Genomic DNA, 20238 nt, shown 5'->3' with positions numbered 1-20238 from the left:
TAAAATGAAAACTGAAATTGAGGTTTTTTATATATTTAAATATGGTTTAAAAAAATTAAATATTAATTAAAATTTATTATCTTATTGTAAATGCAAAATTTTTACAAATTAACATGAATCATGCAGATTTTTTTAAAAAGAGTCTATAGACACAAAAAATTTGACAAAACTTTTCATACCTATTGATGTGGTAGATTGATAGGTTTGTCAACTCAACTATTGTGAAAAACGTTGTGAATTTTTTTAATTGTGTATTGTTTTTTTTTTTTTTTTTTGAAAAGTGCTACTTTCATAATATTTTTTTACAACAAATCCTATGCGTTAAGTTGTTTCTGATTATAATTTTAAACCACCACTGATTTTTTTTTTTTGCCATCCATAACAGCCTACTTAGCATTTGTTATAAAAGTGTTATGAAAAATGCTGTGAACATAGCATTTTTCTCTCTCTCTCTCTTCTTATTTTTCGCTTGATTAAAAAAATATTATTTTATTTATTGGCTAATATTTAGGCTTAATTAAATTAACATTTGAGGCTTTTTTTTTATACTTGGGGCCTTAGGTGATGATATCAATTGCTTCTATAGTGGAGCTGGCACTGAGCTACTCTTTAGGAGTAGATATTTACTCCTTCAATTAAGACTTATCCATACATTTTTTTTTCTATAAATAGGTAGTACAAGAGGGATTGTAAGGTTGTGATTGAAATGATAAAATACTAGATACATATAACAAAGAGAGATATAAATGTATTTGAGCAAGACTTAGGTACAGTACTTAGGTGTTGTTCCTTAGGTTATCCTTTTAAGATTCTGCCATGTGGATTTTTTCTCATGGGATGGAAGAGTATTTTTGCTGATTCTTAAAATGAGAATCTAAGGAACAACATCTAAGGTATTGTACCTAAGTTTTGTCCTATGTATTTAGTGTTAGAAATACTATGATGAGGTGGATAGCTATTGGAGAAGAAATAATTCAAGTATAATCTTACTCTCATATTTCCTATTTTTCTCTTTATATTTTATTTAATTTACAACAAACATTCATTTATTTGGTGATTCAAAGTTATCAAACTATTCATTGCAACATTAGTTAGTTTGTAAATTTTATATAATAAAATTTGTAGTAGTGTTAGCATTTGAGTAAATGTGAGACTATAATTTTTTTGACAAAACTCTTATGTGACAATCTACAAGCGTGAAAAAAAAAAAAAATTATTGATTTATATAAAAATGATAAAGAATTTATCTTATCTAACTTATGATTGCCTTGAAGTTGTGAACAAAAATAAATTTGGTGCTAAAATAAATGTTGGCATATACATTAAAGACAAGAGGCTAAAGAGGGGTGGGTGGTGTTGTTGACCGTTGGAGGATAGTGGTGTATACATTAAATACGAGACATAATATTAATTAGAGAGAGCACTTTGCTTGATTTTTTTTTTTTTTTTGATAGATTGATGTTTTTTCTTTTTTTTTTGAGAATCGATTGATTTTTTTTCTTCATAGAACTTTCAAATCAAGAATTAAATACTACCTATATATGTAGGGGAAAATTATTATGTAGGTATAACAGAGGGAGGGGAGGTGGTATATTGTGTTTCTAGTGCATGTATCTTCCCTCTCACATGAGGTGGATCCCATACTTGTGGGGTCCACCCTCATGTGAGAGGGAAGATGCATGCACCAAAAACACCTTGTATTTTCTCGAGGGAGGGAGGACAAAGCTAAATAGTCCACACATTCTTAAAATAAGATAAAATAAAATGAAGTAATGAATAGAAAGAGAAAAATGACTCCCTAGAATATTTTTATAAAAAAAAAAAAATTAATACTACCTATATATATATAGGTATAACGGAGGGAGGGAGGACAAAGCTGAATAGCCCACACATACTTAAAATGAGATAAAATAAAATGAAGTAATGAATAGAAAGAGAAAGATGACTCCTTAGAATAATTTTATAAATAATAAAAGTGATTTTTCCCTTATCAGTTTAAGGGTGTGCATGAGTCGGGTTGGGTTGGGTCAAGGAAATTTTTTAACCCAACCCACCACGGTGGGTTAAAAAAAGTTCAACCCAACCCAACTCATCACATAATTCCAACCCAACCCAAACCAACCCACATGATTCGAGTTGGGTCAAGTTGAACTTATGGGTTGGACGCTTTTTTTTTTATTACTATTATTATTAAATTAAGCAGAAAAAAATATATCACATTTGCCACCAGAGTTGATAAATAAAATATACATTCGTATATAAACTAATATTCCAACTCAGTTATACATTAATATATGAACTAAAATACATTAATATTGGTTTTTATATAAGATAGGAGGAATAGCTGGTTATTTAAAAAAATTTATTAATTATGTAACATATTAAATATATGGGTGGGTCGAGTTGGGTTTGGTGGTTTTGAAATTTTATGACTCGAACCCAACCCGACCAGTTGGGTTGGGTCGGGTTGGTTTTGGCGGGTCAGCAGGTTGGCTGCACACCCCTACTTATCACATTTATACAATGCATAAATGCAATAGCTCTAATCATTAGGGAAACATGGTGGGACCTTGTCGTGTTGTATGTTCTATTGTGGCAATTTTCATTAGCCTCGCAATAACCTGCTGCGACACTTTTCTTGTGATGATTTAAGTTGCCACAACAAACCATATAAGCCTTTAGAAGTGATTTTAGAGGTGGTTTTAAATTGCTGCAATAGATTTTATTTTTTATGTTGATCCTAGATCCACAAAAAATACTCAATCCATCACCAATTGAGAAAATCCCATCTCGAGCCCAAAAATCCACTTTCACAAACCTAAAAAACTAAAAAATAAAAACAAAAATCCCTTATAAAACCATAGAAAATATTTTCTCAACTCATAGAAAACAAATTGTAAATAACCCAATAGCAAATCACACCAACTCATTTCTGGCTCTTTCACAAGTTTTTCAAATTTGTCAAAAACCCAAAACATATACAACAAACCCATTTAAGATACAATCACAAAAAAGAGAGAGTGAAATGAGAAAGTGAGGATGAAGAGGAAAATTGAATCACTGTCGGCAATAGTGGTGACGAAGAATTGATTGAGTTGATATTCATTGAAAACGAACTTAAGGGTCCATTTGGTTGAAAAGATGCAAAAGTGGAAGAATAGAAAAGTAGGAGAATAGACAAGTTTTTAGTTTCCTTCATTTGTGTTTGGTTGGAGAGGTGAAAAAGTAGAGGGATGGAAAACTAATTTGTTTGGTTGAGAAGAAAAGTGAGGGGATAGAAAATGTAGTTTATATAAAATTACTCTTATGCCCCTATTGCATAATATAAGAAATAATTTTCCTTACAATCATTAAAAAAAAACACTTTTGTCAATTAAAATAAAAATAATAACACCTTATATAAAATAACACATCATTAATATTAATATTTTATTTTATTTTTCTTTGTTATTTGATATATATATATATAACAATTAGAGGTGCCTTTTAAAAAAAGTAGAAGCGAAAGCCACCAAGAACCCCCACCGTTGATTAAAAAAGAAAAAAAAAGTAATTGTTTGATTAAATATTAAAATGTTGAAAAAAAAGAAAAGAAAAGGAAAACGTAACTCAAGTTACTCAATGCACAGACACAATGAAGAGGGGCAAAATTGGTCTTTTGCTGGCATCCATGTTTTCTCTTCAGGTTTCTCCCCAATTTGGAGAGAAAACATTTTGGTGGGTCCATGGAGAAAACACACGGCCCACCAATTTTCCTTCCACAAACCCACCCAACCAAACACCCTAATAAATTTCATTCTCCTCCCCTTTTCTCTCCTTTTTTTTCCATCCTCTCAAAAATCCACCCAACCAAATGGACCCTATAGCACTCTTAAATCAAACCAAATACAATCTTCATGTCCACCTTCATTTCTAACGTCTCACCTTTTGCCTCCAAAGAGACCTTAATGCTTTTGATTTACTTGAGTCCAATACTATCATCAGTTAGTTTACCATTTGAGGATGGAATTTTTGTGATCTAGAAGAGGGGAGGTGAAGAAAGGTTAGGTGAAGATGGGACTCTTAAGAGATATGGAGTTCATCCAATTAATTGGTGTTACATGAGTTTGAGTTTAGGGGGTTGATTGTGCACTTTCATAATATATAGGGTAAGTGCAAAAATGTGGTATTATTTTAGGGTGGAAAAATGTAATCTCCCCTCATAACATATATATATATTAAAGGTGAAGCACAATTAGAACCCAAATCCAATTCAAATTAGCTTCTAATTACACTTCAATTTTGTGCAAGTGTCTTTTTGATTGAACTATAATTTGATGTCAAATATATTTATATTTTCAATGCATTGCAATTTCATGTTCCACTTATATTGTAATTTTGTGTCAATTATATTTACAAGTAAATTCATGCATCTAAAATTAGAAAATATAAAAAATACTCAATTAGAGTCTCTAAACCACGTCCAGCGAGAGAGCTCTCATGTGAATTCTTTTTGGAAGAAGCTGGGTGTGCCCTCTGAATGTCAGAGGTCTTTTGATGAACTTCTTATGGATTGGTTGCAATATAATTATACCTCTAAAAGCATGTCCAATCAGCATGGATAATCTTGGAATATTGTGGTTCAAATACCTCTAAAAGCATCCTTAAGCAATGCATAAAGAAAGCTGCAAAATATTTTTCTATTAATGTATTGGCTTGTAAGGCTAACTCGACAAAACAATGGATGGCAGTTACTTAGCAAACCCCCTACCTTCTAAGAGGATGGGTGAAACTAAACATAGATGGCTCTTCATTAGGTAATCAAGGGGGTTGTACACAAGTTGGTTTGGGTTGGATTTGTGCCCAACCCATAATCAAACCAATTAGATTGGATGGGGAACTGCCAAACCCACAACCGACCCTTAAGGGTATCGGGTTGGTCAGTTCGAGTAAGGATTCTGCTGGCAGTCGGTTTCAGGTGAAGCTAAAAATCATCAAAAAAGATGGAGCGATGAGATCTTGTCAAATCCGGTGAGATCTCGACAAATCTTGCGGAGAACTTGCTAGATTTGATGAATATCTATCAGATCTGGTATATCTTGGTTGCTAAAATTCGCCGAATCAAACTTGAAAAGCCGTCGAAATTGGAGAAAATCGCTGGATTTGCTTTGCTTTCTGGTCAGGCCAATTTGCTTGGGTTTTGGAGGAGGAGACTCTTAATCGACCCATCAGAGTTAGGTTTTTGAAGGTTGAGACCTACAGCTAACCAACGGAGCAGTCAAATCAGTTGAAGATGGGTTGGGTACGATAATGTTTGTCGGGTTAGGCAAGTCTACAGGTGGCATGGACACCCCTAATTGAGGCAATTTGGTGGAGGAGGTCTCTTGAGGGACACAAAGTGAGATTGGATAAAAGATTTTGCCAAAATTTGTGGGAATCTTTATAGTGTTTTGACTAAAATGTGGGCTTTTAGAGATGGGCTACTATTGGCGAAGGAGCTAAAAACTACAAGTTTGATAGTGGAACTTTATGCGTTAGTTGATGAACGACTCCATTGTCAAATTTTTATTGGAGCCTTTACTCACCGAAACTTTTTGAAGACTTCCCTAATTTGCAGATTGTGCACACATACTGGGAAGCCAACTTGTGCTGATGATTAATAGTAGTCATACTCTAGATAGCTGAAATTAGCTCAATATTTTATCTTAGTTGTTAGAACCCCTTTCTATCTCCCTTGTGTGTGTGTGTGTTTGTTTCAAAAAAAAAAAAAAAAAAGTTTTTCATTCATTGGTTACTAAATTATGGTTATGAGCTTTGGCATGAGTGAGGTTAGTTGGGTTGAGCTGAATATCTTTGTTCATTGATGAGATAAAGAAAACATTACACTGACCTTCCCTTGGTTAGTCGATGATACAAGGATCTCCCTTGTATTTGTAGAAATTTTATTTACCTTTCTTACCATTATTAAGAACGAGGAATGGTTGTTGTGCTGGATGTAGGGTTTATAATTCTGCAATTAGAGGTAAAGGTTTTAGTTTTGTAGAAGGTGCTAAAAATGGTGAAGGTGATTTTCTTGATGATGTTGGTTATTGTATGGTTGGCCCTAGACATTTTGGGGCCTAAAGCGAGAACTAAAATGGGGTCTTTTTTATATTTATGTATTAATTAAATTAATATTTATTTAATATTTTTATATTATAATAGATTTAATTTTAAATCAAATTTTCTTTTGAGGTGCAAATTGACTAATTAAATTGACTATTTTTCTTGTTCATTTGTGACATTTTCATCATTATTTTCATTTTCTTCTAAATTCTTTTGAAGTTCATTATCAAGATTTGTTGCATTGCAAAATTGAACATTATTGTTATCTTGCAATTGTATAATTTCATTATCTTCTAACTCTTTTTGGTGAATTTTTTGTTCATTTGTGATATTTTCATCTAAATTTTGTGTTATATTTTATTTATTATTAATAACAAATTTATCCATTGATCCTTTTTGAGACTCATTTTTTTTTTTTTTAAAGTTTTTCATATCCAGATGCATCTTTTCTAGTAGACATTTCCAATCAAACAATATATTTATAAAGACTAAAATAAAAAATAACTTTCAAGTATAGAGCAAATGAGAAATAGAACTTGATTTATATAAAAAGTATTGTTGTAGTTTCACCGAATAATAACAAGTTTTTAGCAATTTCAACCTGCATAAATAAAGATTTATTCATTATATTACCAATAACTAATATATATATATATATATATAAACACAAGATTAATATTTAAAAAAAAAAAAAATTTAAGCACAGTTATAACAAAAACAAGCCCAGCCCGACCAAGAAGATGCCTGCCCAAGACCCCCATAAAAAAGATAAAACAAATTCTATTACACCTATAACCAAAAAAAAAAAAAAAAAAAAAAAAAAAAGAGAGACACACACACACACACACAAAACACACATGCTTAACAAAAATATAAAATTGAAGGCCTAAACGTGAAATGTCCCGCCACAACCCAGTCCTCTTAACAAATCTAAAGTAGAAAGCAAGCCATAGAACACTCGCAATAGTGGTGCACATTCACACCAGTGTAGCTAAATAGCTATATAACTATTTTAGTTACACCAAAACACAAAAATCCACACTACAACAGTGGAGTTAAAGGTAAAATTTTTACCTTCATTGCTACAGTGCACATCTATATATGGCTGTGTATTGTAGTTGAAAGCTAAAAAAAATATATATATATATATATATATTTTGCGTTCACACTACTTTTTTTTTAATTTTTTATTCTTTCTTACTTTCATTCTACTTTCTCCGTGTCTCTCTCCTCACTGCCTCTCCATCTCTTCTTTCTTCCTCCACAGACCCATCGCCAATCTGCACAAGCCCAGCCACCACAGACCCATCGCCACCGACCCATACTCGGCAGCCAACCTGACCCATTTCGACCTCTCTTCTCTATTTTCAATGTTTCGGCTTTGTGTTTCGGGTTGTGCTTGTGTTTTGGGTTTGTGTTTCGGGCTGTGCTTGTGTTTCGGTCTGGGTATTTGTTTCAAGCATGGGTTTCGGTTTGGCTTTGTTGATTTTTCTGCTTTCTTTTTTTGTTCTTCTTCACTGGTTTTGATGGGCATGGTGGGGTTGTGGTTGTGCAGTGATTTTTATGGGTTTGACGGTGGTTGTGGTTGTGTGTTGGTGGTTGAATGAAATATTATTTTATTGTAGTATTTATATTATTTTATTGTGTTAAAAGCTAAAATAGCTCCGTTGCTATAGGATGTGAGAAGGTAAAATAGATAAAGTGACTTTTTGTGTAGCTAAAAAGTTAAAAATTTAGCTCCATTACTGTGGATGCTCTAAAAAGCTAAAAAGCTATTTTTAGCACCACTATATACTAAAAAGAGTGATACAGCAGTGAAGCAAAAAAATCTTTTTAATTCTCTACCCAATAAAATACTATTTGTTTGTTGATTTTTTTTTTATTCTTTTTATCCAACCGTGTCTATCACTCTCCTCCATTGTTATTAATATCGTTCCGTTCCGGCCAGAATGACCGAAAAATTTCATACCAGTCCTTAAATTGGTGCGAATCACCCTCTTGTTCCACCTCAGGCCAAATTTCGGTTCGTTCTGGCCCATTCTGACCATTTCGGCCTGTTTCGATGAATTTCGGCCGGTAGACATATTTCGGCCGATACTGAATCTACTGATAAATGCAGAAAATTTTTGCCTTTTCAAGTTTTAATGGATATTACCTAAATAGAGCCACCCATTGCAGTTCATCTTACTTTCGGTCCTTTACAAGTTGAATGGCTCACATACTCATCCCTTTACAGTAAGTTTCCACCACGTCGACGGTTGCCAGAATGAACCCAAGCCATGGCAGAGGCAGTTGCTGCTGCTGCTACATCTTCTTTTTCTTCTTCTTCTTTCTTTTTGTCTACTGGTCCTTCTACAATTCTATTTTGAATTTTCATAGTTTTGTGAACCTAGCACATGACTAGGTGTTGGAAATGACAAAGAGACTTGACAAAAAGTTTTAGGCTTTGTTTATGTGGGTTCACACGTAATATATAAATAATAAAACTATTTTAATATTTAACTTTGGCTTCTATATTTCGGTTTTTTAATAGTAATTTTTTTTTGAGAATATTTTAATAGTAAAATTGTTTTAATAGTATTTTTTTTTTTTTAGAATCAATAGTATTATTATAAATATTGGGTAGATTTTTAGACTTGAAATTGATATATTAGCTGAAATATGGACTTATAGTTTTGAGACTCAATAAATTATATGGATTTTGACCAATAATATATAAGGAAATATAAGTATATAAAATTATAAATAAATAAAAAAGTATAAAAAAGTTAACTCCGAAATAGTATGCCGAAACAACCTGGTACTAATCCGGTACTGAAATACTCCTTTCCAATTGACAAACCGAAATGAGCACCAAAACGGTATTCATAACATTGCTCTCCTCTCACTCTTAACTCCCTTTGAACTCTCTAACCCTTCTCTGAACTCTCACCTCTCTGTCTCACTGCCGACGGCCTCAACGTCATCGGCCCACCGCTAACCCACTCCATTGAAGTCCTAAGCCGACCCAAGCCCCAAGCGACTGATCCACGCCTCCGCCTTGTCCTCCATCTCACCGCTCACCCAACGCCGACAAGCCTGGGTTTCTCTGGATTTCGTGAGTTTCATCGTCGATCCAAGCTCTGGGTTTCTCTGGGTTTCATTGTCGAAGCTGCTGTTGCCTTCCTCAGCCCATTGCTTTGGTTTTCTACGATCTCAGGTATCACTCTATTCTCTCTCTCTCTCTCTCTCTCTCTCTCTCTTTTAATTTATTTTATAATGATTTTTGCGATATGATTTGTGGTTAAGACTTACGAGTTATGATATGTGGTTTGTGGTATTTGAGAATTTGAGTAGTGATTTGGGTATTTTTAAATTCGTGATTAAAATGGTCTGGTTTGTTTGTTCACTCTGTTCTGTGATGGGATCCTTATGATTTGGTTGTGTTTTCTTCGTTTATGCAGTTTGTGAGGCTTTAAGTCACTTAATTGCATGTGAATCAAATGGGTATGTTGGGGGATATTCGGTGTTTGAACTTTTTTGGCTGGGGTTTTATCAAAATGTTTAGTTAGTTTAAACCTTTTGGTTGGCTGCTGAGAAAATGTTGGTAAAGGGGAAATTTAGGCACTCAGTTTAAAGTTTTATGGTTATGTACTCAATTTTAAGGAAAGTCTTTTGATTGTAAGGGGTCAGGGTAGTTGAGAAGGGTTAGGATTAATGCAAGCAAGTGTATGACTTAAAGTAATGTTTTAAAGTAAACAAATCTCACTGAAACTCTTCCCCTAACATTATCATATGTTGCTGTAATTAAGTTAGCCCCTCTTTGGACCAAACTTTCTCTTAGGTCTCTTTTGGGAGGAAGGAATGGAATGGAATGGAATGGAATGGAAAGGAATAAAAAGAATAATTTTAGAATATTCTTTCCTTCCCCTTGTTTGGGAGTTTTAATGGAGGGAATGGAAAGCTCATTCCCTTGTTTGGGAGTTTAAGTAGAAGGGAATGGAATGAGTAGGAGAGAACACTTATTCCTCTCTATTTCCTTAAAATCTCAAATTTTCATTCCCCCCGAAATTGAGAGGAATGAGAGGGAATAGAATTAGATTTAATAATTTTTTTACTAAAACTCCAAAAATACCCCTATATATTCAATTATTTATTTTAAAATAAGGGTCTAATAGTAATATTATTATAAAATGAATCCATTCCATTCCCTCCATGTTGCTCCCAAATAAAATTACTTACATTTCATTCCTTTCTATTCCTTCATTTTAAAACATCCAATCAAGGTTACTTAATTTCATTCCATTCCATTCTTTTCCATTCATTTCTCTTGTTTAAATACATTCCATTCCATTCCCTTATGATCATTCCATTCCATTACATTCCCTTCTCTTATGAACTCCTAAACGGAACCTTAGGCTTCGCTTCGGAGAAGGGAATGAAATGAAATGGAAAGGAATGAAAATAATCATTTTAGAATATTTTTCCCTTCCCTTATGTGGGAGTTTTAATGGAGGGAATGGATTTTCATTCCCTTGTTTGGGAGTTCAAGTAGGAGGGAATGGAATGAGTAGGAGGGAACACTCATTCCTCTCTATTCCTTTAAAATCTCAAATTTTCATTCCCCCTGAAATTGAGAGGAATTGAAGGGAATGAAATTAGATTTAATGATTTTTTTACTAAAACTTCCAAAATACCCATGTATATTCAACTCTTTATTTTAAAATAGGGGTCTAATAGTAATATTGTCATAAAATGATTCCGTTCCATTCCCTCCATATTGCTCCCAAACAAGATTACTTATATTCCATTCATTTTCATTCATTTCCATTCCTTTATTTTAAAACATCCAATCAAGATTACTTAATTCCATTCCATTCCATTTTTTTCCATTCATCTTCCTTAGTTAAATACATTTCATTCCATTCCTTTCCATTCCTTTATTATTATTCAATTTTATTCTATTCCCTTCCCTTATGAACTCTCAAGCGAAGCCTTAGGAGGAGGGAATGAAATGAAATGAAAAGAATCATTTTAGAATATTCTTCCCTTCCCTTGTTTGGGAGTTTTAATAGAGGGAATGAAAAGCTCATTCCCTTGTTTGAGAGTTTAAGTAGGAGGGAATGAAATGGGTAGGAAGGAATACTCATTACTTTCTATTCCTTTAAAACCTCAAATTTTCATTCCCCCCGAAATTGGGAGGAATTGGAGGGAATGAAATTAGATTTAATGATTTTTTTACTAAAACTCTCAAAATACCCCTGTATATTCAACTCTTTATTTTAAAATAGGGGTCTAATAGTAATATTGTCATAAAATGAGAGTGTAAGGGCTTTACAAATATCAGAAGTTTTGAGTTGTTTTAAAATTTTCATTTATTTGTTGATTTGATGGTGGCTGATTTCAGATTTCACATTTCGTATTTCTGTGCATGTGATACATTGAAAGTCAAAACTCATTCTGCAGTGCAGAATGCTAGAATCAAAACGTAGCACGACAGCAGTGAAAAAAAAAAGGCAGTCGGCTCGGCTCGGCAGTCCTCACTCCTCAAAGTTTTTAGATCAGATGCAATTGGATGATTTAGATCGGAGGAAAGGAAGCTTGAGCCAGGTAGCCAGGCCGAGGAATAGTGGAGAGAAAGATTGAGAGAGGCGGAGAGCAAGAGTTGAGAGAAAAAAGTAGAGCAAGAATGAGAAAGAGACAGTAAAATTTTTAGAGATTTGAGGTTTTTTATTTGTTTTGATTATTGATTGTTTTGTGGTTAATTTCTTAGACCGGATTTGTAGTTTATCTTGTTGAATTTTGGTTTGTCTAGAGGATAATAATATTATTTTTGGGACAATTGATTTTATTTAGACCAAAATTTTTTTTTGTGCTACCAACGTTTAACCGGGTATAACAGAAATTTTGTTTTTTGGTTAAAAGGATGTGCCGGATTTTTTTAGATTCATTTGAAACCAAAATTTTTTCCCCCTTCTACCCCATCTTTTCTAAAATTTTGGAGCCTCCCTTCCACTTGAGGGTCTTAGGCAATTGCCTAATTGGCCTAGTGGAAGTGCCGGCCCTGATTATTGAATAAACTTTTGAGTTCAATGATAGAGATGAGTAAAGGATTGAGGGTGAAGACAGAATAATATTGGTATCTCTTGAACTGACAACTCTACTAGGGATATATATATATACTTGTAATTTCAGAAGTATAAGGGAGGTCTTTGTATATTTATCTAGGCCCTGGGGCCAGGGGAGATTCTCCCTAATTTAAACCACAAATTATAGATTCATAGAACCTCAATATTTTAATTTTTCTTCATCATCAGAAGGGTAAAAAAGTTTTAAATATTTGTGTCCAAAAGTTAAACGTTTGAAATGTTCATTGAGGTTGATGAACTCAGAATTTTCCTGTAGATAACATGTCTATTTGTATATCTTTTAGAATAGAAAAAACAAATTGAAATGAATCACTTTGCTTTGAAGTGCCTTTTTTTTTGGGCACCCAACTTGCACATTTCAGATTCTTCCCTTGAACATTAAGGGCCTTGCTGGCAGCATAGCAACATTGGCTAATTGGCTATGACTGCAAACTTACTCTTGACTTGGAATAGTGGAGGTATACATTTGTGTGTGCGCATGTGCATGTGTGTGTCATGTTTTTACTGATATGATTCATTCATTACAACAGGCACCTTCACCATTTACACCTTGGTTTCTGCTTTTACTGTTGTCTTTGTGTCACTTTGGGTTCCTGAAATTAAGGGCCTGTTTGGATGTAGAGGAGAATGAGAGAGAGTAGAGTAGAGTTGGCTTAAAATAGACTAATTTTAGGCCAAATCTACTCTACTCTACTCATCTCTCTCTCCTTCAATTCAAACGGATCATAAAGAAAAAACTCAAAAAGAGATTCAGTCATCATTTCGATGAACTTTGTTGCTCAAGCATGTATTCATCTTAAACTGGTTTTGAAGCCAATACCATGCAGAAAGCGTCACATGCAGGTGCAGAGATCATCTACATAATTTCTCTCCAACCATTTTGTATGTTATTTATAGGGTATCATGTACAGACAATAGTCTCTCAGCAGTTGCTCTATGGAGTCGGATATAATAAAAGTAAATGAAAGCAAAATTTTATTCAAATCTTGAAACAATCTTAGCTTCACCTATTGAAATGTTAAACACTTAAAACTATATCGTTCTTCATTGAACTTTAACACTGAGCTTGGCACAGAGTACAAATAATGTCTACTTACTATTGGTATTATCATTTTTGGGCTTTATTTGCGAGCAAGGAGGCAAGGAATTGCTTCAAACACCTATTGTAAACGCAAGGTCGTTCGAGGTGAACCAAGTGACCAGCCTTAGGTATGCCTTGAAATGATGCATTTTCTCCAAGTTGCCTATAATCACATTATTTAAAATCATTTTAGTTCGTGCAACTTTAAGGCTTTAAATTAGTACTTCTCTTGCTTATGGTGGCCACAATAGGGTCCATAGCTTATGTAAATTGACCTATTAATTGGGTAATTAGATACATCAACAAAATGCCAAGAATTTATCCACTCATACAGAAGTTCTCCGTTCCCACTCCTCCCTAGTAAGATCCACACCCCTTGTGAGAGGAGGAAGGACTCATGTCATAAGAGTGAATAATTTCTCAAATAGGTTTGCTATCTAAATAGCCCAAATTAGTGTTGTGATCTCAATAAAGAGTTATTAGACCTACCCTTTCATGTTTTGGGCAAGCTCCAGGTTGAAAATCTGATCATTCTCACCCCATAAGAGATGTATCTTCTGCAAAAATATGCAAGTGCTACAAGGCTATAATTTCTGGAGAGAAAAAAAAAATGCAAGTACATGTAAACATTAGATCTAAATTACCTGTGGAAAACTGGGAACCTTGGTATCCTTGTTGCTAATGACTAAGCCTTCTAGGAGTTCACCTCTCTCCTTCCTGTTGGTGAACATCACCTATAATTGCTCTAGGACTCCAGTTAGTACCGGCCAAAAGAATTGTGAATGATGCTAATTTCCATTGAAAATGTGTTATTGAAAGAGCCACTAGTACTGCCTATAATGCTTATATCAATGTTAATGTTTATTTCATCTAGTATTCCAATTTGATGTCAAGGATTAGTATGTCCGCCAAAAGTTATGTCATCATTCTAGAGTCTTCATCTAATTGGATGCTTACTCTAATTTCGTTCATTTTTTTTTTTTTTTTTTTGAGGAAAACTCTAATTTCGTTCATGATTTTATTATTATGTCATACATACTTAATTTTTATACGCGACGTTTATTCATTAACCTTGGATAAAATACACTATTCAAATGCCGTTGCCAATATAATAAGTAACATATCTTTCTTTTTTTTTAAGAAATTTTTTTCTTCCACGTACATTAATTTGAAGGAACTTCCTTCAAAGTTTCAACTGCTAAGTGATGATTGAGAAGATTAAAAATGGTACCACGTGGAAACCAGGGAGCCCCAAAGTCTCTATATTTTATTCTATACCCTTTGGCAATTCATAAGAAGTCCCTTTAATTAAAATGCACTCCCCAACCCCAGCCCAAAAGTTTTCAAATAAATTTCATACCTCTTTAAAATTCGATAATATTCATTTTAATAAAGAGTCCCTTTAATAAAAATACTATGTGACCTCCTTTTTTGTCAAAAAATAAAATGAGCCTCCTATTTCGAACTAGAATTACTTAAATGAAGAAAGGAAGTCAACACAGCATGCATTTAAACTCCTAGTCTATTATAAGCAAGGGAAATTATTGTGTACTCCCGGAGTACCATAAATGCGTATTCCCTCCTCTCACATGAATGGTGGGTCCCACTAATTAAATTCATAGTATTCCCTCCTCTCACATGAATGGTGGGTTCCACTAATTAAATTCATAGTGAAACCCACTATTTATGTGAGAGGAGGGAGTACACATTTATGGTAATCCGAGAGTATTTAATAATTTTCCCTATAGCAATAGTTTTTACCTCCAATCAGTTATCAACATTTATCCATTAAAAAAGATTAGAATTCATAGATAATTATCATATTAGTATGTAACAATATACTTTTCGCTTCTTTTCAAATAGAGAAAATTTATTTTATGGTTAAGATTTTATTTCTTAAATTTAATGATGTACAAAATACTATATTATTAAAAGTTTTAAATGATCTAACATTAGATATACCTTTAAATTTTTAACTTGAATGGTTGAACCATCAAATGAATCCATTTTATATGGAGAGCATCCTAATACATCCAACTTAAAACTTTAATTTTTTTTTTTTCAATTAGTATTCTTCTAAAATAATATTTTATTTCTTTAATAAATTTAATTAATTATATAAAAGAATCATAACAATGATTTGGAGCTCTTGTTCAAAACAGTAAAATAAACTCTTCTACATATTTGACTATCATGTATGGCTCTTTTATTAATTGAGTTAGTTTATGAAAGAACTATATTCTTGAAACTATTAGTTCCAAATTATGAAGATTCTATACATTAATATAGATTTGAAAATTATTCTAATTAAATTGATTGCGAACTTATAGTTTAGAAAATGATATAGGGTCTAATTGAAGTGGTTAATAGATTGCTGTGCAAGGATGCTAGTTGAACCTAATTATCATTGCAGTTCATTCACAAAAAGTATGGGAATTGATTACCACTAAAAATGCAGATAACACAATGCCAAAACGTAATGGAACCGCATGCCATATTTGCCATACATATAACAGTAACGGTGAAAGCAACCAAACCTCAAGGAAGTCTTTGTGAAGGCGATCTGGGAACCACAGCTTTTTGTGAGCAGCAACAGAGAGAAGAGCTTTCAAACCCTTAACAGAAGTAGGCAACAACAGCTCCGAAGAAGAAGAGAACCCAAGGCCTTGCAGCGTGGTTTGACTGATTGAGTCAGTCATGGCTATGATGGACCCAGACACCACCATGGACTCAACCAAGTCTGCGTGCTGCTCAGCCATTTTGAACGCTACCATCCCACCATAGCTAAACCCAACCACAGTGCACCTCTCCACCCCAAGCTTCCTTAACCCCGTAACCAAACACTCCGCTTGGAAACTCGGCGACCTGTCGGTTTTGTCAGTGATAGAGCCACCGAAGAAGAGGAGGTCCGGTATGTAAACCGAGTAGTTTTTGGACAACGCACCAACTTGGAACTGCCATGTCACGATGCCCTCAGAAGCGAACCCGTGGACTAGAACCACCACAGGTTTGTTTGGTTTAGCTGGGGGTTCAGGCTTTTCACCCTTTTTTTTGGGTTTCTTGAGTGTCTCCACTGGGACCCAGAAGCTCATGACTGTGCCTGGCTCGATCTCCACAGTGTAGGGTTGCACACCAGCCATCTTCATTAGCCCATGCAACATGGGTCTCTGTGCAGCCACAAGGTTCACCATGTCTACCTAGCTAGCTTGCTCTCTTGATCTGTCTTTCACAGTTTTTGGCAGTATCTTATTGTTTCCTTTTCTCTCTTGCGTAATTGAGTGACATATAAAGGCAAGAAGTTGGGAGAGGGTTTGGTGCAGGGTTGTTATCAGTAATTAAAATTGAGCTTTTTTATGGAATGGAAATTAATTTGAATACAACAACATTACCTATGTTGTGGCAGCTTGGAAAAAATAGTCTATGATAGTATAAGTCTCAATTCTTTATATAGTAGTTTTTCTAGTTTTTGTTTTTGTTTTTTAATTGTTGTCTTTATCAGTTTGCTTGGTAAAGTTATTTTATATGTTCTGTACTTCAGTTTTTAATCCATAGCTTTATTCATGTCTATACGAAAAAAATGGATATTAGAATTGAAGGGATGACCGAGGCTTCAATTATGGTAAAGGCATTATTGGAGTGAGAGGATATTGGTTTGTTCATTAACATGGCAACATACCACAAAATATGATTTTTATGTTTTCCTGAATGTGTTAATTATGATAAGTATACATTATGAATGTGTTTGTTTATGATCTTCTCTTTCTATTTCATTTTATTTATTATATAAAACTTGATAATTACAATAATTATCTATATACTTTTCAAAAGCTTTATTTATATTATATGCAACTCTAAATAGCATATAAAAAATATAATTATAATTAGTGTGTGTAAGTGTCAACCAAAATTGAAAAGTGAAAACAAAATTTTATATAACAATAATGATTACATGAGGTCTTCAAAATTTATGTGTTATAACTTATAATATGAAGAGCTCAACCAAAAGTTAATATGTTTTGTTTATATATAAATTATAGATAAGAGAGAGAATACTAATTAGAGAGAGTGATTAATTTGTTTTATTCCTTCTCAAACTTACAGAATAAGAATTAATACTGCCTCTATTAAGGTACAAGCTTTCATTTTTGATAATAAATAAATAATAAAAATATAGGTGACTGAGAGCCAGCACATATGTTATTGTTTAGGAGTTAGGACTACGCTCTGTAATTTGCTGAATTTACAATTTCTTGCACGAAAAACTCAGTTACTTGTGGGTTTTGATTTGTTTACTCAAAGTGGGTGTTCTTTTTATTTTATTATTATTATGATGATTATTCGTTTTTTTTTCTATTCGGACAAGGTCGTTTGGTTTTGATCAACTACACTGCCTACTAAATTCAACATCGTCTTTTTGGTGGAAAGTGGATGAAAATTTGTGAAACATGGCAGCTTTATTTCTAAAATGACATCAGCATTATTATATATTAGTTGGTTTGGAGTTATAGGATAACATTTGGAATCGGTCAATTAAGCTGATGATATTGTATAATAGACCTGAGTAATTTTAATTAGTAACACATAAAAAATTTTAATTAATATCACATAAAAAGTCACAATTTTTATTATAATTATCTCATATGATAGATTATGAATAACTATTTATTACTTTTATATAAATCTACTAATCATAATTTACCACGTAAACAGTTATGTAATTTTTTGTGTTAATAGATTTTTTGGTTAGACATTAGTATCTTTTTGGGATCAAATCAAATTAAGGCATTTCTAAAAAGAAAAAAAAAAATCAAATTCAAATTCAAATCAAATTAAGGTGACGGATGAAAAGGTTGCCCAACTAATCACTTGATACCGTGGGCTCTCTCCTGTGTTGCTCGAAAAATGATTGGTGGGCTTGGGTTGCTTCTCTCGTTTAGGTTCACCTAAATTTAAAATTTCGCTGAGGGCCTATGTGGTCCGCTGCCGACAGTAAGGGAGTCAGCTAAAATCAGATCATCATCTATATATACATATAAAACCAAAACCTTTAGAGCTCCCACATTTTTACACATCAACATTATTAAAAAAAAAATAATAAATATCTTTTTTTTCCTATCAAATACAAATTGCAAATCCCGATACTCCCTTCTACCTCCTTCGAAGCAACTACCTTCTCTCTCTTTTCTCAGCCTTTCAACCAAGGGAGTGAATATGGGACTGTTGTGGTTGGTACAGCCACTATATTTCGTACCAGCACTTTGACTGGCACTAATTTAAACACAAAACACAGTCCCTTACCAAGCAAAAAGAACTTCGGCCATTGCTACTGAGAGAAACCTTCGTCCATGGACCAATACTTGATGCAATGGCTACCAGTTATATAAGGAAACAAAGAGAGATCTACAACTTGTATGAGGAAAGACTAAAAGAGAGTAACACAGTCCCTTACCAAGCAGAAAGAACTTCGGCCATTGCTGCTAAGAGAGACCTTCGTCCATGGACCAATACTTGATGCAACTTGTATGAGGAAAGACTAAAAGAGAGTGAAATATATGTTTTTATTTGAAATTAGATCTTAATTTACCCTTTGTGGACATGGAGTAGTGTGCCAAATAGTGTGGAGAGGTAACATGTGTCAGTGGCTGAAGCCAGCTGTGGAGTAAAGAAGATAATATGCGAAGAAAAAAGAGGGAAGATAGTAAAAACGAAAAATAAAAGATATTAACACGTAAAGAGTAGATAAATCATAAATATAGTTTTTTTTAATGGGTTTGGTTTATCTTCGGTATTTTTTAAATAGAGAATTTTTATTTATTCTAAATACACAATAGTAAGTGGTAGTGAGTTTTAATCTCCACATTTTATTTAATTAGTGGATGATATAACAATTTCTCATTAAAAAAAGAAAAAGAAAATTCCAATTAAAAAATTATTGGAGATAAGACAAACTTTTTTTTATAAGTCTAAATTAATATATAGATATACATTTAGCTTGCGGCTTGGTTTAAAAAGATTTTTTTTATAACTATTTAGCTTATTTTACCTACTATTTAATTTATTTTTACTATTATTCATGGGTCTCATTATACTTTTTAGTACTATTCATGAGTCCCACTGTAATATTTCAACTACCTTCTGGCTTTATTTAAGGTACTTTCAACAAAAAAAATTTCAATTTCAACTAAATAAACTGTTTCTAAACAAGCACTTAGAGTGTAGAATTTTTTTTTTAATCAGGTATTAAATTCTACGGTGGATAAAAGAAAAAGATAAAAATTAAATAAAGATTAAAGATAAAGATAGGAGAGAGAAAAAATAGAAAGAATAAATCAAATCAAATAGGAAAAAAAATAGAAGATTGTGTGTGTGATTGAATAATCTTCTAAGTCATGTTTAATAGCTTTTCCGTGCATCGCACGGGTTAGCGACTAGTTTTATATAATAATAGACTGATCACACACTCTCTGCACGTGCAATGAGTTTTTTTTTTTTTTTGTTTAATATAATTTTTCAATTTGAATTTACCTATTGTTAGCGAGGTTGCTTAGGAAATGATTTTTATAAAATTAAAATTTAGGATTTGAAACTGAGTAAACTGGGTTTAGTGTGTGTGGTAGTTTTTAAGAAAAAAAATGTACTACCTCCATTCTAGTTTGTTTCTTCTCTATTTCATTTTGGGATGTCCCAAAATATCGTCTTGTTTCTAAAAATAAAAGTCATTAATTCATTAATATTCCTATTGTAAGGACACAATTCTCTGGCGGCCCAATAAGGATGTTGGGCTCGCGCACGGAAGATCCCTCACAATATAATTTGTAGAGAGTGGGCTTGAAAAGCTAGCCGCTGGTCACGGGGCGATGCCGATCCTGGCTTTATAGGAATTCAGGTAGAAAAAGGAGTTGAGCCTGAACATTTAAGCCCTAAGACGTCGCACCCTATGGGATG

At 33.2% G+C, this 20238-nt stretch overlaps 1 protein-coding gene and 1 long non-coding RNA gene across 3 annotated transcripts; one reads left to right on the top strand and one right to left on the bottom strand.

Moving 5' to 3' along the window:
* Positions 1-8878: 8878 nt before the first annotated feature.
* On the top strand, positions 8879-11567 carry LOC115994168. 2 transcript variants are annotated; one of them, XR_004093134.1, is made up of 2 exons: positions 8879-9283; positions 11512-11551. It is a non-coding gene; the product is annotated as an uncharacterized LOC115994168 (long non-coding RNA). The 2 variants fall into 2 exon arrangements; XR_004093133.1 differs by having other exon boundaries at positions 8880-9283; positions 11530-11567.
* A 1594-nt stretch (positions 11568-13161) lies between these two features.
* Positions 13162-16666, bottom strand: LOC115994166 (epoxide hydrolase 3-like). Its single transcript, XM_031118227.1, has 4 exons — positions 15831-16666; positions 13938-14027; positions 13783-13850; positions 13162-13456 (listed from the first exon to the last, which is right to left on the bottom strand). Exons 1-4 carry the CDS (start codon positions 16482-16484, stop codon positions 13321-13323), a joined length of 948 nt encoding a protein of 315 aa, XP_030974087.1. The 5' UTR covers positions 16485-16666; the 3' UTR covers positions 13162-13320.
* Between the last annotated feature and the right edge of the window lie 3572 nt (positions 16667-20238).

Source organism: Quercus lobata, chromosome 6 (genome assembly GCF_001633185.2).
Source record: "Quercus lobata isolate SW786 chromosome 6, ValleyOak3.0 Primary Assembly, whole genome shotgun sequence".
Taxonomy (NCBI): domain Eukaryota; kingdom Viridiplantae; phylum Streptophyta; class Magnoliopsida; order Fagales; family Fagaceae; genus Quercus; species Quercus lobata.
This window is presented reverse-complemented; position numbering and strand designations above follow the sequence as displayed.

Bases quoted from the DNA above. Each gene is read 5' to 3' on its own strand.
- LOC115994166 (XM_031118227.1), bottom strand. From the start codon at position 16,484: ATGGTGAACCTTGTGGCTGCACAGAGACCCATGTTGCATGGGCTAATG. The intron at 14,028-15,830 runs GTTTGGTTGCTT...GAGCAATTATAG, and splicing joins TTCACAAAGACTTCCTTGAG to GTGATGTTCACCAACAGGAA. The intron at 13,457-13,782 runs GTAGGTCTAATA...ATGTGATTATAG, and splicing joins CTTGCCCAAAACATGAAAGG to GCAACTTGGAGAAAATGCAT.